Source organism: Ammodytes marinus (assembly GCF_949987685.1).
Source record: "Ammodytes marinus genome assembly, chromosome: 9".
NCBI classification, from domain to species: Eukaryota; Metazoa; Chordata; class Actinopteri; order Uranoscopiformes; family Ammodytidae; genus Ammodytes; species Ammodytes marinus.
The window spans coordinates 21,162,149-21,186,464 of NC_137213.1; the positions used below are offsets into that span (position 1 = coordinate 21,162,149).

A 24,316-nucleotide genomic window follows, 5' to 3' on the forward strand; every position below is an offset into this window, starting at 1 on the left:
CGCTTCAAACATTCGCGCAAATCTTTAAAAAAACAAAAACAAAAGGGATTTTCTTGAAACTCAAGCGACACTATCATGGGGCATACCTGAGTCTATACCAAAAATCTGGCCAAGAAATTCCTATGTATGCCGGATTTATTACACAAATTACTTTTGCACTTTCACTTCCTGTTTCGAACTATTTGGCGGGAAAATTCAAATAAGTGGAGAGGTTGACAATTTGATTTTGCTCATAACTCCCCAACCAAACATCGCACATTCAAAAACTTGACATCCACTTGTTTGGTACATTGAGCTGCATCTTTCTATCTAACGCAGTTTTGCGAAAGTCATCCATAGGGGGCGCCAAAACCACAAAACGCAAAGAAAAGGCGTTTGGGGCCATAACTTCCACACCGAACATCCCACAGTCAAAAACTTTATATCCACAGATGCCCACAAGTCAGCTGCATCTTTTGGGATAGGCCACGCCCATTTGCGGGTGGGAATTTTTTTCGCTACATCGCAAAAACTGTGTCAGTCACCAAAACACACACCTTTCGGTCTATAACTCCCAAACCGAACATCCCACATTCAAAAACTTTACATCCCCAGATTCCGTGAAGCCAGGGGCCGGCGCCGCGGACGACGACGCCCGATCCCGAGTCGCGCGGGACGGCTTGGCCCCCGTCCACAACTGCTTGCAGTTCTAGTTTTCTCTTGTTTTCTCCCCATTGCAGACCTACTCGATCGGTTTAAATTGTGGCCTTCCAGTGGCGTAACTTTGATGTTCATATTGGTGGGGACACATTTTGGCGAAACGTCACACAATTTGGCGAAACGCCCTCGCCCCAGAATCCAACCGCTCACTAGTTTATTAACCAAACCAGTTTTATCATGTATCTATGTAGCCTACAGTTTAGTCAAGAGTTGAGCAGCTATCAATCGTTTTGCACTAAAACACTTATTATATTCATACATCCTTGGCTGCTTATGTTTCACAGTAGGGCTGTCCCCGATTCGGAATTTCAGTTTACGAGTGAACCGGGGAGTTGGAGGGCAGCTGAAGCGCGAGCGTGCCCGAGCCTCGGCGAGCCGGTGAGAGAGAAACAACACAGAGCCGGTGACGGCTGCAGAGAATGGTGATTTGCGCGAGTGAAAAAGACAAGATGCTCGCGGTCTACGGGGGCTTAATTGTTTCCAAGGCGACCTATCTTTACTACAGCACATAGCAGAGCAGAATCAATAGGCATATATAGTGCGCAATTTGCACAGCGCAAACGCTGAGCATTCACCAAAAAAAAAAAAAGTTTCACAGCTAATGTAGCCGTTAGCACACTCAGGATCTCGTAATTATGAGAAAAGATCTCGTAATTACGAGATAAGTATCTCGTAATTACGAGATAAAGATCTCATAATTATGAGATAAGGATCACCCTCTCATTCATCAATAACGATGTCTGTGTGTGTTTGTGTGCAGACGAGGTGAACCTAGCCATAGGCAAAAGTAGGCAATTGCCTTGGTTTCCAGGACTACAATGGGCCCCATAATCAATACAATTATTTTAAATATTTTTTTACTGTTCGTTCATTAATCAGCGATCGCATCGGGTACTGAGGGACACTCTTTCGGCTTTACGCCCGTGATCAGCTGCTGAGGTCCGACTGAGCTTTTCTCCTGAACAGTCCCAGTGACTATGCTACATGTCTGCGCAAAGTTGACATAGCTGCTACTTATTGTCATGCCCTCCTTGTAGAAAGTTCTTATGTGTTTGTATGAGTCAAGGATCACACCGAGTTTAAACGACTGCATTTAATCAAAGCATTCAAAAACTGCGCTCCGATCATGGCTCCGATACAGTAACAAACAGGAGGTAAAAGTGAACTAGCCCACCGGGCATTCTGATTTGATGAGGCAACACAGTACGGTGGCTCCGGTGGCTCATAATGAACAAACTGCATATCATTTAACCAAATGCTAATGTAGCCGTTAGCACACTTCCGAAATGACAGCAGAAGCTGTTTTACCGCTCTCAAATTAAGCAAGCAATCACCGCTAACCGAAACACAACCCACGACAACCAACAGGAGGCAAAGCAAATCACAATCACAAAATACATAAGGCGGGACTATAAAGAGGCAACGCATTAACCCTTTCTCGTCGTTGTCATATCCTTCTCATATTGGTATGGACAATTTCAGCACATTTGAATATTGGTATGGACACGTCCACACCGTCCATACGCAATGTTACGCCCATGGGCCCGTCTATTTAATTACTTTCAGTGAGGAAAATTTGTTTTAAACTTGTGGAAAAAAATCCTTAATATCATATGGCAACTGTGACTGTTTGACATAAGCATTGAGCGCTTTATTGCGGTCAACCGTTGTTCTGTAGACAGATGCGTTGCGTTCTAAAAATAGAAAAAAGTTTAACGAGGAATCGATTGATCCTCGAGGAATGCAAGCGATCACACGAGTAGCGAAAACACTCGTGCCCATCCCTAGTAGCTACTATTGCACTAAATGGTAACACTTACGTACGTTATGCAAATATGCAACTTGTTTGTTGAAATGTTAAAGAGGACCTATGATACTTTTCGACTTTTAAGACCTATAAACGTTGTTGTAATGATTTATAATCATGTTTAACCATACTAGCGTATCAAATAATTACGTACATGCATTTAGACGTATTCCCTGCTTACCGTCTGGGGTGGTTATGCAGAGCACTAAACACTAAGGCAGCCGGTCGAGAATTCACTTGTTCAAATTTCCGGGTATCGTGTCGTCACGTCCCCGGATGTTTCCATGTATGCTAATGCTGCTCAGGAAAGCTCCGGCCATGCCCCCACCTTCCTCTCTCAGAAATCTCCCCGCGCGCTGCTGGAAATGTTCCGGAAGGAAGGTAACCAATCACAACGGAGTGGGGTTTGCAGGAGGGGGGGGGGGGGGGGGGGGGCGAAGAAGCTCAAGGCAGTGTGTGGAGCAGACTGCTGTGCTCGCTAGGGTGAGAGGAACAGTGTCCCGAAAATCTACATGGTTTTTTGTGATGTGATTCGTGTCAGGTTGCTCTATAGCAGTTTTTAACAAGAAATTAAGACCAGAAAAGTAGTATAATAGGAGATCTTTAATAAATGGGAGCTTCCTCAAGCAGCCATCTCTTTCCCGACAATCCCCTCTGTGCACGAACTCTTACATATGGTAATTAAACATTATAACACCTGCGGCTTATAGTCCAGTGCGGCTTATAGTGCGGAAAATACGGTAATCACTAGTCACGGCAGGCCAAAAATGTTAGGAATGGATTTCAAAAAATTCAGTTTCTTACTAGCAGTTAGTGTTTTAATGTTAGATGGAAAAGTTTGCATGTCTGAAAAACTAGCTAACTACTTTTAGAACCTGTTTCGAATACCATATATATTTTGAACGTGTGCTATTTCCCTATTGTCTGTAAGTCTGTCCTGGAAGCTACTTTAGCATTGTTAGCATGTCTTTCCTGCTCTTTATTGGATTTGAAGAAGTTAACAATCGTTAGTCCTCTTATTAGAACCTTGCCTCTTGTAGGGTTTAAAGTAAACATTATATAATTTTTTTAAACAATAACGGCCTGCCAGAAGGAAAGAGCTTAGATCACTGATCAGCCAATTGAATGCTAATACTTTATAAAGTCCTTCCATCTCTTGGTGGTGTCAGTACGATGTTCGCACAGCAAACACAGCGTACGACATAGCAGTGGTCCAGACGGGAGCGTTTCTATGTTGGTCCCACATTATCTATATAATAGAGAATAATATGTATGTGTGTGTCGCTCCTAATCTACCCTCTCCCTGACCCCTTACCCTAATCACCCAGCTGTGAGGCCTGAACCTAATCGCCAATTCCAAGAACATAGGACTGTGGGACCAACGTGCTGTGGGAACATAGGGATGACCCCATCCAGAGTGTCTCTCTCATTCTTTAAGCTCACACACAGAAACAAAAACACTGCCTTCTTATTACAGCCCAACAGTCATGTGAATGCTTATAACAATGTTTTTTTAAATAAATATTGTCCTAAGGAGATGGTAGCCATGGCAACAGGCAGAGGAATTGGCTCTGCGATGGTGGTTTGGGTTTGTCTCTCAGTGCTTTCACACACAACATGAATTAATACTATTGGGATGGGAGGGATTGTCTTGATACGGTGTGTTGTATTAAACAGAACACTGGACTGAAACCTTGTGGGTTTGTTGCTCTCGGTCTCAGTTGATAAACCAAAACCGTCTTTACACTATTCCTTCCTTTCATTTGTGTGTATGTGTGTGTTTCTGTGTGTGTTTAGGGATGGCAGGGGAGTATACAAGTTAAGTGAACAGAGCATTACAAACCATGGCACACCATCTGCTCTCTGAGTCCTGGTACAGGCCAATATAGGCCATGAACACACACACACAGTTGTTTGTTATGCTCTAATGGCGATAGTTAATCCTAGCACCACTGGACAACATAATCCTCCATCCAAACGTGAGAGACTCCTCCAAAGAATACCTTATCACTCATCACTGCATAACTATCATCTACCACCATAGGTGAAGTAAGGGGTTTATTTATGTTAATATAAGTGTTCAATCGCTCTTTATTCATACAGTGATCACTTACATAATGTGCGCGTTTCATAAAGCTGATCTCTCAGTCAGCTGCTTTGCATGTAATCGGTAAATAAACTTATTGGAGGATCCCGAAATTTTTATCCAATCACAAGAGAGAACACTACAAACCGACACCCGTCTCACTCATGGTCTCACTGCCGGTGCACGCCAGAGCAACAGATGGGTGAATGTTTATGAGCCTACAATGGCGGAGCAGGTAAAAATCCTTCCCAATGTCTGTTTTATCACACTTATGGATCTGAGATGATGCTAGATAACTCGCTGCTTGAAGACCGCAGTGCATTAATGTGGTGACGTAGGGACGAGCGAGGGGACTGCTAACTGCAGTAACTGACAGGAAGTTATCTAAAAGAACCATTCCGCTTACAGCACCTTTAAAGCTATAGTGTATAACTTCTGTTGCCTCCCTGAGGTAATCTGAGTAATTACAACAACATTGTTGCTGCATTTACATGAGGTTATCCTTGGGGTTATGAGGTTATCCTATGGATTTGATTCCTTCTGCTGTACGTCCAGGTTTTCTGTTAGCAGTACAATCAACAACAAACATTTTGTGGGCACTTGTTGAGCTCCTGCACAAGTGTCAGGGGGTGACACCAGTCTCTAAACACTGCCATACTGAGAAAAACAGAGAAGGTTGTGTGGGCCTGATATGCTTAAGCAACTTTATATCAACTCATTTGGCAATAGCATAAATGTAACCGACATTAATTTCTGAAAAAGTGACGCACGATTGCTTTAAATGCTCGCCATGGTTAACTGTGAAACTCAGTACTGAAATTCCTCTCCTTGTTTCCATTTGCAGTTAATACTTTAGTGAGACAGCCGAAACACAGGAGGAACACAGCAATTGGTGCATAAAAGAAAAGGTTCAATGCAGTTTGTTCATGACAAGAAGTGTGGAGCCTATGGGCATCATTTCGCTGACCCGTTCCATTATTATGTTCCACTCTAAAAGGGAAGAGTCGATAGTTATAGCTCCAGTTAACCTTTGTTTATGTGTTGTCTGTCACTCTGACAGAGAATTAAAAAAGGTTCAACATAACAAATATTCTGAATGGAATACAGTTTACAGTATAGTCATTTACATAATATTATTAGAGTGCAACTAATGATTATCCTCTATTTGAGATACTCTTGCCAGAGTCCCTAAAGCTTATGTTAACATATTTAACAATTTGTGTTGTGCATTCAGAGTCAGACCAATAATCTTTAACACGAAAGGTATCACGTTTACAATCATCCAAACCAGGAAATATTCACATTAAAGAAGCTGGGAGCAGTGAGGTTTTGACAAAACAAATTTCCAAAAAGATAAGACTATTGAATAGGCACTGTGTGTTATATTTCATTCAACAATTATATGTTAATATCAATATTTTCATATAACGTTTAAAATAAGACAATATTGAATGTTCTCTGTTGGATGGTGATGGCACACTGCGGCACACAGAGCAGAGGGGGCTGGGGCCAGTCGAAGTCAGTGATGTGAAGTGATGGAACTGAGGGGACAGGTGGCTTTCAGCAAGCCAGAGTCCGCACTGAGTGGTTTCAACCATTAATCAATTCAATCTCTCTCACACGCATACCTCATTTCGCCCTCCCCGCACTTTTTAAACTTATCTCGCCGAAGGCCCTCATTTGCTTTCTGGTCAGTTCGCCCAAGCACCACTAGCCACAGTAATAGAATCAGACAGAGAAGAGGTCCTGTGAGCAATCGTCCTCTAGAGAGAAGCATCCCATGGATCTATATTAGGTTTCAATTCTTCATGAATTCTTATCCAATGTGGCATGGCATGGGTCACAGGCCAGTGCGTAGCTGCATTTCCATGGAGCCTTTCATTTTCCTAATAATAAGAGCTCAATCAATGTGCAATGGTGAAATGTAAAACAATCAACTTGAAATTAAGTTATTTTTACTGTTTAAAAAATCGATTCAATCATTTCCACATTTCCACCATGGTTCAACATTTTACATTTTTAGCTTTTTGCCTCACTATCAAGCTCAAGAAAAGGTAACTTCTATCGCTCTTGTAACTGTGGGCATTTTTGATATAGAACTGGGCAAGGGTTGCTCATCCAGGTAAGCTTAACACTGGTAGTCAAGGGGAACTTTACTAATGACTGATTTGATTGAACACTTGTTGGATCTGCTGTTTCGTGCCAGAGTGACCAAGAGAACCAAATTGGCTGACTTGCGACAAATGCTGCTTGAAGAGTGGGATGCCATCACACATTTCGAAGAAGGTGACCAGCATGAGGAGCAGAATCCAGGCTGCTGTGGCTATTTATGGTTCTTCCATATGCTACTGAGGCCCCTGTTTGTTAAACAAATAAATCGATAAATTGCCAATATGTCTTGTTTCTTCAGACTACAATCATCACATGGTAACCATCTAAGGTTATCAAAATGGTTGGCAAGTCCTTCCTTAATGCATTCTCATCTAGGATCTGATTAAGCTGATATGTTGAATCTTAATTCCCCAAATTCCATCTACAAATTCTTTGTGACATCATGTAATGTACAGGTAGAGTTAGGAGAGATGAAAATAACGTATGTTAAAGAGAAACAGAAGAATATAGTGCGGTGGAAAAGTCTGAGAAGAATAACCAAACCTGGAACAAATTAAGTCACAATCAAGAAAACCTTCATACAGATGGTTAAAAATCATTGCAACGCAGTATGCTAAAATCTGCTTTCCCTAAAAATTGCAAGAGGAAATTGTAATCTTGATTGTAGCTGGATAAAACTTTTTTTTTAATCCGAAATCGGACATCTCTTGTGTGTGTGTGAGTCTTTCAGACAAGGGAGATTGCACAGGCAAACAGAGAGTTACATAAGAATATCAGGACAGAGCAGGACTAAATCATTATGCGGCCTATATAAGAAGTGAGATGGATATAAAAGATTTAGCCAGAAAATAAGGCAAAGATTGGAGCCTGGCACTGAGTTGGGTCCAAAAATTAATCGACGATACAGAGAATTAGTAACAGAAAAACAGAGACTTAGGGAATAAATCTGTCAGTAAAGAAGGCACAACAAGAGGCAGACCAAAATGTAAGTGGTTAATGTTGAGAGATATTAAAGCACAGACAGACTGGGAGGTAGAATGAATAACAGACAGACAGACATGTAGGCTGACATAAAGATGCAGAGGTGGAGGTGCAGGCCGGTTGGTCTGTGCCCGCAGCTTTACAAGCAGCATTATGTAAGTACTGGGGTCTGCCTCGCACAGAGCCAGCGCACTTCCTAAAAATCCTATTGGACACACACACACACACACACACACACACACACACACACACACACACACACACACACACACACACACACACACACACACACACACACACACACACACACACACACACACACACACACACACACACACACACACACACACACACACACACACACACACACACACACACACACACACACACACACACACACACACACACACACACACACAGCTGTATTTAACGACTTAGCTGAAGTAATGGTCTTACAGAGGAGGATGACGAGGGGATTTGGAAGATACAGCAATGCAAGCTTCCGGTGAAAGATAACAGCCTGATGAGGTAGAAGGAAAGAGACAGCGGCCAAGGTGCTGCTGTCCTTTAGCTACAATGGAAGTAGGAGTTGAGACTTGTAATGTATGTGGGCTTTACAACAACAACAAAATCTAGTGTACTCAAAATGTCCATAAAAAATATCTCAATTTCTGAATCTTTGAAAAAAATACTTTTCTCACATTTTTATTTATTTATTTTTTATCGTGTGAAAGTATTTTGCAATGTATCACTGTCTTGTCTTGTTTTGTCTTTTGTGTGCACCCCAGGAAGAATAGTTGTAACTAGGGTTATAACTATTGGGGATCCTAAAGAAAATAAAGAAAATAGAAACCTCACAGGTGAAAACATTTAAGAGCAAACAATAGAACGTGGTTAGGGAGGCACTGTTGGAAATTCCCTCACAGACTCCAAAATATACACAGCACCACCTATTTGCAGATGATTGAAGTGTGTAACTCCACCTTATCACACGAGGCATGCAGCAGCAGTGCGTCACTGCAGAGAGCAAAATGCATTAGGACATCAATGACGCACACACACATTGCCATTACCTAGCTGACGGGGCTTTTCCCGGTTAAGAGATGAGAGGTAAATGGCGCCATTGAGACTGTAAACACAATGCCTGACAGGCAATCTATCAAACATTCTGAAATTCTCTTTCATAAAACTTGGATAAAAGTACTGTATCTGTAAGGTTTTACAAACTTTAAGAAAAAAGTCAATTAATTATGAGAGTGTGTGTGAGCATGTTTCGTCATTTGTGTGTTTTCATGAGTATGTAATGTGCCTTTAAGATGTCCAGCATACAAAATGGGCCAGCTACCTGCAATATGGTAATTGATGCTGAAACTGCATCGCCTTGCCGTCAAAACACACTTTGAAACCTTGATGTTTTTAAGTTGGAATGGTTTTTGATCTAGTTAAAACTTAACAGAAGCATGTAATGCTACGTCACTCTTGGCTTAATGGTTAGTCCATGTGTGGATAATGCCCCTGTGTCATGTACATATGTATTGTTCATTTCAGACAATCACATTTTGTCAACGATTCATCGGTCGTTCCGCAAAGCTCAAGCCATTGTATAATGTCTTAGCGCCTGGCCCTGGACTCACCGATTTAAGTGTACAAGGTCACAGAGAAGCGACTTTTTGGTGCTGCGACATAAAGCAATTGAAACACAGAGAGAGGCGTGTCTCTTGGTATTCTGGGCGAAAGAGCAGTGTGCCTTCCGAATACACTTAGATGACCCAGCTTTGAGGTCGACATGTTGTCTTTGTGAGAAATGCACGGCGAGCTCCAGGATGACACATCAGCTCTTGAGAGGCAACTTTGGCTGCAGATGCACCTCTCAGCAGCTACTCTTCCTTCCTATACTCCTTCCCCTCCTCTCTGAGCAGAGGGAACAGGGAGGCAGGGAAGAGAGGAGGTGAGAGAGAGAGGGGAGGGAGCGAGCAAGGGTAATGGGATGCACAAGTTTGCAGTGCAGACAAGAGGAGGCTGTGTGAATGCCAATCACTAATACACTACTCAGCCAACAGTTAAGTTGTGACATTTTGCTTGTGACGTAAAAAACAGTCAGTTTCCAAGAGATAATTTGAGTTCGATGAAAGCTCACGTTAAGTACATTCATCTAACTGTACAGATGCAATTTGATGTGATTTAATGTGCCACTTTTACGAGTGCATTATATTTGGTTGCTGACGCGAATATACACACATGCACAAACACGCACGCGCGCGCACACACACACACACACACACACACACACACACACACTTCTACATCCAACCCGATACAATACATTGAAATGGACTTTTGTTCTTTCAGTGTTGAAAAATACATTAAACACTCAAACAGCAAACTATTGAATTACTTTCAACCAACTAATTAGTCCCTATGAAAACTTCTGGCAGTGTGTTTGGTCGATTATCCATTTTAAGGGGAACATTGTTACCGGAAAGAGATGTTGCTGTTGAAATTTTAAATATAATGTTTGAAATTCAAAATCACTACCCTTATAAGGGTGGAGGCAGATACCTCAGATATCTCTAACCCTGTACAAGTAAAAACTAAAATATCTACAAGGCTGTATATCAATAGGGGTTGGTGACAAGTATTTTTGTTATAATACATTTGGTAAGCTGATTTGTGTTGCATTTTAGTGCATTATGGGACTTTTTGATGCAGCTATTATGAAATTAAATCATCTTTGTGTATCTTTTTATTGTCTGAATAAATGTCTCCTATAATTTCACCATTACCACAAAGTATGTCACCTACTTCCCTAAATGCTTCTCGCTTTGCCAGCTCCACTATCCTCACATCTTCTACGTCTTTGTTCTTAACCCTCTTCCAACCCATTTTATGCTTTCCAACAGCACCACTTGTGAAATCATAATTGTATGCGGCACACATTTAATCAAATCAAGTAGCCAGTCAGACTCATTGCCTACTGCCTAGCTGTATAATTTGCACTCTGTGTGGGGGTAACAGCCACGCAGCCTCTCTCTTTCCAAAGGGGATTATTAACCTACGCGAGTGATTCAGGTGAATGTGTGTGTGGTGTGTGGTCATCCCCCCGGTCCGCCTGAACAAGCGCTTTTACCAAGGGCGTTCAGTGTCATTGAGATCTAAGTCACTCACTGGAAAAAAGGGGAAAAAAAGCTCCACATCCACACACACAGCAAGTCCACCTCGAGTGCTGTAAACACACGGACACACAGACACACGGACACACACACACGGACACACACACACACACACACACATCCTGTTAGACTGTGCCTCTGTGTGCACTGCAGTCTATGGACCCACACAAACACATACACACAATAACAGGTCAGAAGAGATTTGATAATAAGATATCTTCTAATTGTCCCAGAACAAAGGGACTCCCACTGCGACATTAGAAACCATGTGACACACAGACACAGACACACACACACACACACACACGTGTACTCCCTCTCGGCTCTGTTTATCAGGGCCAGGCCCATCGATCATCCTAGCCCGGTTGCCCGGGTAACCCTGTTATTATTCAAGGCACGGAGCACCAGCTTGCAGAGAAAGCTGTGTGTATGTGTGCATGCATGTGTGTTAGTTAGGTAGAGGAGATTCCCATTGGCTCATCCAGCATCCCCCCTGATCTGCATACCCACACACACACACGGATCACAGCAATCGACACAAGGGCTAACTCCCAACTAAAATTGCACATTTTCTCCTCAATAATATTCCACCACAACCACACCACCTCCCTGGTCCATCCAACACCTGTGATTTTGATTCAGCATCCCCCCTTCATTTTTCCTCCATGTCTTTTCTGCGTTTCATTCAGCATGCACCCCATTACTGCTCGCTCCCTCTCTGATTTTCCATTCACATTCTGCTGCTCGGAGGCTCATTCATAAACAGCACCACTCCTTACAGCGGCAAAAAGTAGGGAGGAAGGGAGGGGGAGATGGGGAGAAGAGGAGAGGGCGGGATGGAGGGAGGGTTGCCCCTACTGACTTACTGACTGCTGCATTGGCGAGGGCTCCCTGAAAACCCAACTCAGCCAATCCGGATGCTTAGAAGAGGGAGAGGAGAGCCAACGAGAGACAGCAACACAACGAGAGGATGTGGGTGAGAATATATACGCCTAAAAAAAAACTCTTCCCCCACCTCCTCTGTTTCTGTCTTTCATTCATTCATTCATTCAATCATTCATTAATTTTTCTTTCAACCCACCTTCCATTCACACAATACTTCGCATCTGCTTCAGTTTTGTATCTGCTGCAGATGTTTTAAGGCCAGGACACACCGGTCCGACTACCCGAAAATGGAGACTGCCGATTCAGGCAGCTCCAGTCTTCCCGTCGCGGCCAAAAAAGTGCCAAGAACACACCGAGCCGACTGCTGACTTTCCGTACGCTCTGCGCTTGCGCGGGACGTAATGTCTCCATAACAGCAGGCGGCGCTAATCTGTATTGCGGCCCAAAAAAATACGGAAGCCGGAAATGATGGGAAAGCTCTCTAGACCATAAACATAGATAGATATACGTATTTATATTTATGGACCCTAAAGAGCACCATTTTTAGCAGAGAGTGTCGAGCATGGTGTCGAGCAGTCAACAAGGGTTGATGCATGTACTCGCTGAACGAATCAAATAAACACATTAAAACAATGGCTAGCTGTTGTTAGCTGTTTGTGTTACCCGCCTCACTTCCGGGCTTCACTGATTCGCTAGCCCTCCACCAATCAAATTGCTCCAACTGAAAGACTGCCCGCCGCCGATTGAACATGCCCGACGCCATCTACGACGACCGAATTCACGGCACACACCAAACAGATTCGTGTCCCCGCCCCCTACAGACACTCCGACGGCGATTATCGGGCCGGTGTGTCCGGGCCTTTAGACTGCAGAAACAGACTGTGTGGTGATTTACAGGACTTTGGGTGCATTGATAGTGTATATATACTCACCGGATCCTTTATTAGGTTCACCTTGCTAGAACTGGGTTGGGCCCCTTTTGCATTCAGCCCTGCCTTAATTATTTGTGGCATAGATCCAACAAGATGCAGGAGACAATCCTTAGATGTTTATGTGAGAAATTGACATGATAGCATCAAGCAGTTGCTGCAGATTTGTCAGCTGCACATCCATGAAGTGATTCTCCTGTACCACAGCATCCCAAAGGTGCATTATTGGATTGGGATCTAGTGACTGTGGCCACTTGAGTAAATTGAATTCATTGTCATGGTCAACAAATCAGTTTAGGATTGTTCAAGCTCAGTCACATGGCAGGTTATCCTGCTGGAAGTCGACATAAGAGTGTGGGAACACTGTGGTGATACAGGGATGGACATGGTCAGAAACAATACTCAATTACGCTGTGGCGTTTGAACTGTTCTCAATTGGTACTAAAGGGTTGACTCTGACCTTTGCCATCAACAAGGCCTCACTTCTATTAAACCCTTATATCGAAAATGTATTGCCATTACAAATGTTGATATGGCATAAATATCAATTTATTCTTATTCCATGTGCCATGCATTAACGCTCTAGACGTCAATATCGTGCAGCCCTAATCAGCAGGTCCTGAAATACTCAGACGACCCCATCTGGCACCAACAACCATGCCACTTTCAAAGTCATTTAAATCTCCTTTCTTCCCATTTCTGATGCTTGGTTTGAACTCCAGCTGATCATTCTTACAATGTCTATATGCCTAAATGCATTGAGTTGCTGCCATGTGATTGGAACTTGAACAGGTGTACCTAATAAAGTGGATGGTGATTGTATATGTGTGGCTAATTTCCCTCTGGTTGAGGCTAACACTGCATACTGAAAAACATATGCTGCCTTAGTTTTAAACACAATATATCTGCATAATTGCTGCTAATAAATATTAGCAGTGAAGACATCCAAATCATGTGAAAACAGTTTGAAAAAAAATGCAGGGGAAGATAAGTGAAAAAGATTAAATGCATGTATGAATACGAGGGTGGAGATGGGTGAATAAAATAAAATAAAAGGGTCCTGATACTATATACCTTTTGGGCGGCACCATCCAAGCTGTGTACAGTAAGGATGGGACGCTGTTCACCTCAACTGAGGAGGTTATTTGCCGGTGGAAGGATCACTTTGAGGAACTCCTGAATCCAATTAAGGTGGAGGCAGACCTGGAGTCTGATGGGGGACCATCATCAATTTCCCTGGTGGAGCACAGCCCCAAGGGTTGATGAGATCCGTCCAGAAATGCTAAACGCTCTGGGTGTGGAGGGGAAATCTTTTGTTGACACATTTCTTCCACAGTGGAAGTCTGGGACAGTGCTGAAGGAGTGGCATACCGTGGTGGTGGTTCCCCTGTTCGAAAAGGGGATCAGAGAGTGTGTGCCTATTACAGGGGTATCACACACAGCCTCCCTGGTCAACTCCAAGGTGCAAGGAGGGTTCTGTCGATAGTCGAACCTCGGATTGAAGAGGAACAATGCGGATTCCGTTCTGGCCGTGGAACGGACTATCATTTCTCTCACGCAAGGATCCTGGAGGGGGCTTGGGAGTATGCTAATCCAGTGTACAAGTGGTTTGTGGATCTGGAGAAGACGTATGACTGGATTCCCTGTGAGATACTGTGGGGAGTGCTGCGGGAGTATGGGGTGAGGGGTCCCTTCTCAAGGCTGTGTCTCGGTTCTCTGTAGTAAGTCGGACTTGTTTCCTGTCGGGGTTGGCCTTCGCCAGGGGAGCGCTTTATCACCAATCCTGTTTGTGATATTTTTGGACATGATATCGAGGTGTAGTCGTGGTGTAGAGGGGTTGCAGTTTGGTGGGCTAAGGATCTCATCACTGCCGTTTGCGGATGATGTGGTCCTGATGTCATCATCGGTCTGTGACCTTCAGCTCGCACTGGATCGGTTCGCAGCAGAGTGTGAAACAGCTGGGATGAGGATAAGCACCTCTAAATCTAAAGCTATGGTTCTCAGCAGGACTAGAACCAATGGATTGTCTACTTCAGGTAGGGAAGGAGTCCTTAGCCCCAAGCGAAGTAGTTCAGGTTCAGGGTCTTGTTTGCAAGTGAGGGAAGAATGAAGCGTGAGATTGGCCAGAAAATCGAAGAGGCAGGGGCGGTATTGCACAGTTGTGAAGAAAAGAGAGCTGAGTCCAAAGGCAAAGCATTAGATGGTCCAGTTGATCTTCATTCCCACCCTCACCTATGTCCATGAAGGTTAGGTAATGATCGAAAGTACGAGATTGCAGGTACAAATGGCTAAAATAGGTTTTCTCAGGAGGGTGACCTGGCATCTCCCTTAGAGATAGGGTAAAAACCTCAGTCATTCGTGAGGAACTCCGAGCAGCGGGAAGTTTGGGGTCCCCTGCTCAAGCTGTTTTCCCCACAACCCGAGCCCGGATATGCGGTTGACGATGAGTGATGATGAGTAACTGTATACCAAAGAGAACCAATGAGGAAAAAAGGGAGGAAAAGCTAACATGGCACAATGTGGAAACTGAAGTTTAAAACTTCCCATGTGCAGTAGTATATCTGATATCAGCTGGATCTTCTGACAGCTGCTAAGACATAACTCCTGACTTCAAATCTCTCTCACTCTCCCCACATGCTGTCTGTGTTGCCAGTGACTTTCCATCCTATCAGCATTTTGTGTCAGTGTGTGTGTGTGTGTGTATGCATTTATAACACTGCGGAAAAAGGGGATGCGAGAGGACTGTCACCTCATCTCCCCGTTAACACTGAAATGAAATCCTCCTGCTCGGCCTGCAGTATATGTTCCTCCAGTTGGACAAGAACTGCAAATAATGTGCACTCTCATATACTTGGATACAGCTTCTTCCCACACAGTTATAGGGCCACAAGCACAGGAACAAACAAAAAAAACTAAATGTAGAATCTTCCATCATGGGGGGGTGAGGGAAGGGGGGTTACTCAGTAGTACAGCTGTCTAAATGGACAATAATAATTCCTTTGAAAAGAAAAGAAAACTTAATCTCTAATGAAATACTGCCAGATAAAAAATAAATCAAACAGCGGCATTGACTGGCAGCTTTGCTATAAATGTGCATGTTTCTAGTGGCATGCCAATTTCTGAATGAGCCGCAGCTCACCATATTAACCCACCAATAGTTAGTTGGAATCCCCTGAGAAAAGTGCAGCTCCCAAAGCTCCCTCGGCGTTGTAAACACCTCTGCTACAGCTATATATAGCAGGACTGGCTTCGAAAACACAGGTGGACGTCTTTGATACCAAATGCTGACAACTTGGCAAAGGGTAGGGCAAAGGGAGTTATAAGTGAAGCAATGGTTGACAAGGAAAAGAGAGAGGGGAGACAGCGAGGAGAGGGTAGGGGTGTGAGGAATGAGTGAGACGGGGCATGCATGATGCAAACATGAAGTAATGTTCTTTATAAAAAGGCATAATGTCATTGTAGTTACGGCACTGGGTCATTCATAGCTAGCAACAGCTGACTGAACAGTCACACTCATGGCCTGTCACTATTTCCTTTGCTAATAAACACAGCTTACATCATCGTCGGTAGCTGTAGGAACCGAGAAAGTAACAGGACAATGACAGTGGGTAAGTTAAAAAGGGGTACCAATGCAGGACATCTGGGGAGGGAAGAACATACCCTATAAGTCTATTACACACACAATGGTGCTGACATTAAGCCATAAAAGAAGGAGCTGTGACTTTGCGGTAGGAGGGAACTGCACTGTGTTTGTGTGTTGCTGAAACACATGCCGGTCATGTATAGGATCAGGAACACAATGCTGTGACACACACACCACCCCAGTCCAGTTGAAGTGGCCAATAGCCAACAATTTTTTATGTGATCGCATGACGAAAATTGGCTCGAGACTGAACAGAGGGATTGTTCGAATGGTCAAGGTAGATCCAAGGAAAACTTCGAAACAGATCCTAGCTGATATTGAAGTTCAAGGTACAAAAGCCTCAATTTGTACCATCCGTCACTGTCCAATGCAAATAAGCCCAATGTTACCAGACCTAGAAAGACCCCACTTCTAAGAGGGAGACACAAAAACACAGAATGGACAATTTGTTGAGAAGCCATAGTCCTTCAGGGAAAGTAAGCTTGGAAGAAATTAAACAAAATTTGAGTATTTTTTTGGTAAATCACACCAAAAAAAACACCATTCCTGCACTGTGAAGCAAGGGGTTGCTTTGCTGTCTTTGCCTATCAAGCCATTTTGGAGCGAAACATATAGCACATTAGAGAAAGCTATGTCTTCCAGCAGGATAATGACCCCAAACATACATCAAAAAGCACCCAAGATAGATGAGAAAATTAAATTAAGACTAAATTGAATTGTTACAATATTCATTTAATCATTGCAAAGTTCATTCAAAAAGTGAAAGTTTCATATATTCTAGATTCATTACACAAAGTGAAATATGTCATAACTATTTGTTGATATTCATTTTTTTTAGATCCACCTGTATTCTGTGTTCTTGTTCTGTGGAGATTTAGCGTTATACCCTCAATACCACATGCACTTGTGTTAACATGTAGGGAACATGGTAGGAAAATGGTAGATACTCCAAGGATACCACCCTCACACACATCTCAGCCCACTCACTGCTCGAGAACAGAGGTATTACGACATCACCCCTCGGCTTGGGGAACAAGGCAAGAGTGTTTACCACTGGAAGACGTGGGGACATTACATCACTGGCAGCAGCATGTGGCAAGCCATAAAAGAAGGAGCTGTGTGGCAGGAGGGAACGGGACAGCGTGTGAGGCGATCATTGCTAAAGCTCTCGGTAATATCTCTAACACACATGCAGGTCAGGTAGAGGGTCAGGACTGCTTGACGCAATGTGTGACACACACCAGCCAGGGACGTCAGCTTACCTTGCAGCCGCACCAGCTAGTAGTGAGCATAGTCATTTCACATTATGAAGCCGAATAAGACCATTTAAGAACTGACACGTCAAAGTTGTATTTTTCTTTCACAATCCTGTTGTTTCATAAATGTAGGCCTACTCAAGGGCCATCACTCTTCAATTTTGTTTATTACCATTGCGTTTTTTAATATGGTTCTCTATATAATTATCTCAAGAAATGTTACTGCCCTCTAAATGAGCAACATTCTGCACAAAACAACACCAACTTGTCAATGTGGTTAAAGTGGGTGTCTGAGTGGGCAGTGCAGCTTTGAAACAGGATATGCTATTATGAATGATTTTACCACATTCACTAAAGGATCAATACTGTATCTACTTTTAAGAATCCACCCATATATCTGTCGGAATGTACCACCTTTCATAGAAATAGTATGTGTGGGCTTGCAATACATAACACAAGCATGTCTTTAAAAGGAAATGCTGGAGATAAAAAAAATCTTCAAAATTTATTTTCAACAAATTCAACAAAAATTAAAAGCAAAACCACCAATTCAACTGTCGTTATCTCTATCATTTCTGATGGCCCTAACCTTACTGTGGTCATCAGACAAGTGACATGAATTCTTAAAACACTGGGCTTGTTGGTTTTTAACATAACTCAAACAGCAGGGAACTGTGCACTGATTGAGGGCTATTTTTCTTTGGCTTCTACTAGTGAGTATTTATTTACAGCATGATTGTGGTAAATAGTGTAAATTAACTACATCATCATAATGAAAAATATGTTATGTCAGGCTTTGGACACACAAACAGATTCAGCAAAGCGCTGTAGCTCTTCTCATCCCTCTCTACGTTGTATATTTTTTCTCTGTGCTGTACAGATTATATTAATGGAAATGACCTCCATCTGAGACAGTTGAGCAGCCCAAACCTGCTTAGTTATTTACCTCTATCTCTCTTTCCTTTATCCACTTATCACACACAGAAATGGCACAGTTGCATCACAAGCCTTTCTTTACGTCTTCCCTCCTTTCTCTCTTTAAAGTTCTGCCCCGAGCCCCCTAAAGTGACGGTAATTTATTGTGTCATTTCATACGAGCCAATGCTCTCTGGTTTTACCGACTTGACAATTGAGGGTCGCTGGGAAATGTGTGAAACCGTGGCAGGCATTTGTCCAAGCATGCTTGATACTGAAGCGCTTTTAAGGAAAAAAAAGTCATGTCTATATACAGCACGTGAGGTTCCACCAAGTTTTTAGTAGGCTTTGTTATACAGCTCCTTAGCTATTGTTGAAGAAGAAGATACAAACACAAGCTCGTGACAGAAACGTAAGAGAGAGAGAGAGAGAGAGAAAGAGAGAGAGAGAGAGAGAGAGATGCCCTTGTGATGAGAGCTCTCAAGCGATATAATGGCTCTCCTTTGGGTTTAAATCAGCGTACAGAAAGTGGTCTACCCTGGTGTTGCCTGCTGCAGTATAGCTACAGAAGACAGGCAAGAGAAGATATTTTATATATCAGAGACAATCAATCATCATCAAAACAAAAGAGCTATAATAAAGTTGTGTGTATACTGGCACTATAGTCTTACAGGAATTTGACAGCAGCAAAACACAGAGAGGCTTTTCGAGAAAACTTCTGACCAACTTCTGTAGATCTTGTCAGTCCCCCTCCCCTTCACACACAAACACACAGCAGAAGCCCCTATCACTCACTGACACAAATTTAACAACCCCCCCCCCCCCCCCCCCCAAACACACACATACACAACACACACGCCTCTATGCTTTTGTTGAGGTGTAATGGTGTAACAAAAGACTTAAGGCATTTCAACATACTGGCATCTTTTCAATCGTGACTACGTCAAAGTGCGCAGCTTCACCTGGGGGGGAAGTGGTGCTTCTTTTGATCACAATTAAATAGTGAAACAATCAAATTAAGAACAACAGTACTGCACAAGCTTCACACTCTCCATTGGCATATGTGGGCAAATAAATATTTAAATGCAATTGATTAACACATACATTTTTACTGAGGCTTGAAAGAAGGACCCACTGAGGATTCTGTGCTTATAGTGCCTCCATAATACTCCCACCAGCTACTGGCTCTCAAGCCAATTGCTTCATATTTTGCGCTGCTTTAATTAACATACAGGCCTTTTCTGTTTAGTAGGCAAAACACATTGCATATGCTCCAAATGTTCTTGCAGCATGTTTTACAGAGCTGCAGGGCCACTTCAAAGCAGGTATTGCAGGTGATGGGTGCAAAAGAACTGGATATATTTTTAAGGGAACAGCAACATCTTGTGGACATTGGTGGAAATTTAACTCCAAGAAAGGGATTCAGCTTTTGTACAATTCTTGGAAATTATGGCAAAATGAATTATTCTATGTCCTTTTCAGAGACAATACAGTAAATATGACTCAAGCGACTTAATTCACAGGCAAGATAGCCAATAAAGGATTGGCAAAAGCACAGAACATCAAAATAACAATAATTTTACTTAAGGGTGGAAGTGTCAAATCTATTAAAGAATGAAGTCTTAATTCAGCCACTATACCACACTATGTAGACAATTCTATAAGAATGGCTGTCTGGGAGGATTTAACAGCAGTATGAGCGATGCTACAACATTGACAACCATGGTGATGGTATCTGACAATCATAATGAGAAATGTTGACAGGCATTTTGACACCAGAATGAAGAGAGATGAGGGTGTCTTGGAACAAGAGTCCCTGGCTTCACTTAGACTTGTTGTGACCCCTAATTTACCGGGACACCCCAAGGGCCGATGCGAAATAATAAGACCTTGTGTCTCATTTTTCTGTTAAATACAGCATTGTGTGAAGAGAAGATGAAGAAAGGACTTCTAACTGAAAATCAATAGAATAACATGAAACTACTAACCAAGTGTGAGAATAGAGTCTTCTTGCTTGACGTGTTTTTCCAGAAGGTGCTTGAATTTGGAGAAGCAGCCCAACCAGTCGTAGCACTGCTCTGTCTTGTATCTTTCATCCCAGTAGTCAACCTCACTGTATCTGGCGTTTTGATCCGGCACGTACTCCATATTCTCTGTGACATACAAATTAGATTTAATAAAAATAATAAGAAGAAATATAATAACTTTCAAAATAAAATATATTTTTCACTCTGGCTATAGTTTGACCAGCTCTGCCCCAGGAACCATCGTACAGGGCTTTGTGTTCAATATGGTCTAGTTCTAGCATACAGGGTTTAAACTGAAATAAACAAAATCTATGGTTTCAGGTGGGTACCATAACTCACTAATTATGTGTCTGAGAGCTGCAAGTTAGTCAACAGAATGAATCAGACCCTTATTTGATCATCAATCAATAATTTTCAGTCATTGTTTAAACCAAAATATTGAATATTCCCTAGCAATTACAGCTCCTCAAATGTGATTATTTGTTGCTTTTTTTGCTTATCCATTTTCTAAATTACAAAAAAATGTGGGGGGAAAAATTTGACCTAATTCAGCAGCTATACATTGAATTTCCAAAACAAGGGTTAGCTTATGGACTGTAAAGGACAGGCAAATACAGTGCTGCTTGAAAGTATGTGAACCCCTTGAGCCTTTTGGAATTTTATTGAGTTTAACCATTATTAATTCATTTTCTCAGGAAGAGTTGTGATGTTGTACATGTGTCTGGGAACAGCTGTAAATTAATTTAAAAAAAGTTTGAGCTCCATCGGTCCACTGTGAGGGAAATAATCTACAAATGGATGAGAGTGACTGAACATTGCCTAGAAGTGGACTTCCTTCAAAAATATCCACAAGCGGCACAAGAAAAGTGATTTTTCAAGTAAAAGCCAACCCAAACATTACAATCTAGTGATTTGCAGACCATTTGCCACCACCATTCTTCACTTGTTGGGAGAAGGTTCTTTTGATGGTAGGCAGAGTTGCGTTTTTGCCCAAACATGGTGGTTTTGGTTATGACCAAACAGTTACATTTTGGAGTAATCTGTCAACAGAATAGACTTCAGGTATCTCCAGGTGGTCTCTAGCAAAGTTGTGACAAGCTGTTTTGTTCTTTTTTGAGAGCAGAGGCTTCTTCAGCAACCCTCCCATAAAATCCATGTTGACTGAGTTTTCTTCTTATTGTGGAACCATGCACATCTGTCCCAGGTGCAAAAGAGGTCTGCAAATCACCAGATGTAATGTTTGGGTTGGCTTTTAACTGAAAAGTCACTTTTCTTTTGGCACTTGTAAATATTTTTGAAGGAAGTCAACTTCTAGGCAGATGTTCAGTCACTCTTAGAGCTCTCCATTTGTAGAGGATTTGGCTTACTGATGGAACTCGTACTTTTTAAAAATTAATTTATAGTTGTCCCCAGCAGATGTTCAACATCACAACTCTCTTTCTGAGATCCTCTGAAATTTCCTTTCCTCTTGGCATGGATATTTGTTTTATAGCCACACAGAACACACAGAACACTAAAGAGGATACAAATATAGGCTGCAGTCCTTTGAAGAGTCTTTTTCGGTAACATGAAGAAGGCTAGGCAACACTAACAATTGTTATATGTATATATCCCTATGTCTACTTTGAAGACTAAAGTGGGCTGCTTTTAATAATTACAGATATATTGTCCAGGAATTTCCATAACTGCCGTTTTGCCCATAGACTGTATATAAATAGTTGTAGTTGTTCCCCCATCCTTTTTTATTGAACTCGGTGGTATCTGGCTCGTCCTCGTCGTCACTCCTCAGTTTTGCAGTGAGTGATGCCTCTAATGACCGGGAGCTGTATTGCTACAACTCTAGCTACTAGCTAGCAGTTGTTGCGATAGGCTAACTATTCCACCGAAGTAGCACTTTTAAATCATTTTTTTTGTTCATTTGTAAGCAACATTTATCTTCCGATAGACCAACGGGAAGTTAATCGTATCATATGTGTCTACGTACACGAACTGGGAGTCAAACAACTAGTTAGCTAAGCGTGTAAGCAAGGATATAAATGTCTGAGGTGGGCGTCATGACCCTAGCTTAATGGGACTGTAGCATGTTGAAGCCGGTTGAAGCTGACACAGGCGTTAGTCAATTAGAAAATCGTAATGTGAATTTACCACCAAATGAACACGATTATAGACCTACAACTGTTGCATATTTGTTGTGCTCCTGAACCTTCGTCGCCACTCATGTTGAGACCACGGCGCATGCGGGGACAATTGTGTTTGGCAGTCCGGTACAATTCAATACACTTGGTTTTAGCCTGATAACACACTCTACACACAATGGGCGTTGAGTAATATATTCTTATTTGAGCTACTTACAACTTCCCCGTTAGCGCCAGTGACCCTGTAAGCTGTAAACACGCCGGTTTGTATCTGTGGAGAAGTCCACGTGTTGTAGTTCTGTAGAATTAAAGATACAGTGCGCCAAATTATAAACAATGTGTGTGGAGGTAGGCCTATAGGCCTACTGCGGACCTGCTACAGCAAAATAAATACCCATGAGAAATAAAAATTTAAATCAAAACTTTGATTTTGAAGTCTGAATACATCACTTTATTCAGGGGGTTTTCAGTCTGTGCTCAGAGGCATCATATTTAATAAAGAATGTTTCAACTATTGTTATCAAGCAGAATCTATTGATGGACCTTGGGTGATACTCTGGACAAAAAGTCAGGATATCATTCTCAACCTTTAAAGTAAATAATATTCCTCACAATATTGCCTCACTCTCTGGCTCAAGAAAAGGCAACAGTCAGATCAGATGCCATTCCTGTAAGTGTGTGTGTGTGTGTGTGTGTGTGTGTGTGTGTGTGTGTGCGTGTGCGTGTTTATGATTTGGATATAGCAATGGGCAAAGGTTGCTCATCTAGATGAGCTTAGCTCAAACACTGGAAGTCAAGTTGATTAGCTATTGTACTTCTTAGACATAATTTGACATTTTACTTTTACTTCAGTAAAATATTTTAAAACTTTAGAGATAAAAATAGGCTATACCCACCCACAGCTCATTTACATTGATATACAAGTATATCATTTATCCTAAGTTCACTGTGCAGGAGAGTAATGTCATATTTCCCCCTGCAGATGGTAGTATCACACTGCAAGTTTCAAAGGAGTTTACTTCTTGGGTTATGTCCTTTTTCAGAAACTTAACAATAACCTAGGATCATTCTATCATTATACGTCAATGAAAAGTTGTCTGCAACAAATGTATTTGGCGCACATTGGCGATCTCACTACAGTATGCAGCTGAAAATACAGTGAACAAGAGAGATCCTAAACTTAGTGCTGAACTTATGATTGGGATGATTTCTTTTCTGCAAGTGCTGTTCATCCTCCTCGACTTGAGTCTCTTTTTCCTGTGTCAGACCGTCCCACCTTAGTGGCTCTCAGTGCTGACGTGTCATCATCCTCCCTGGGAGAAGCTTTTCTCACCTGCTTCTCTGTCAACTGCTCACAGAGCAGAGGGAAGTTATGAAGCACTCAGTGCATCAAGTGCAAGTCTGTCAACTTAACGCGTAACCCGGCATTTCATACTCACTGAACTGTAATCGACTGTAATTCTCCTCTTGAACTTGGGCTTTTCACATCAAGCCATCGCCCTTACGTTAAGTTGACATAAAGTTCATTAAGCCTATCAAGATATTTTTGTGGAGCCGAGATAGCCTATCTCAGTATTTCTCAGTATCACAGCGTTTACACATGGTGCAGGAGCTCAGAAAAATCCCAAGAATCGTCCATGTTTCGTTTGTCGATTCTGCTAAGAAAATAAA

General features: G+C 42.3%; 1 protein-coding gene across 1 annotated transcript in view; it reads right to left on the reverse strand.

The window, feature by feature from the left end:
* ece2a (endothelin converting enzyme 2a) overlaps positions 1-22,933 on the reverse strand; it is an 82,596-nt gene extending 59,663 nt beyond the window's left edge. Inside the window, exons 1-2 of the mRNA XM_080033836.1 lie at positions 22,863-22,933; positions 20,472-20,636 (exon numbers count right to left, since the gene is read on the reverse strand). Of these exons, the coding sequence (XP_079889962.1) occupies positions 20,472-20,631 (160 nt within the window). The 5' untranslated portion in view covers positions 20,632-20,636; positions 22,863-22,933. The remainder of the gene's footprint in view (positions 1-20,471; positions 20,637-22,862) is intronic.
* Between the last annotated feature and the right edge of the window lie 1,383 nt (positions 22,934-24,316).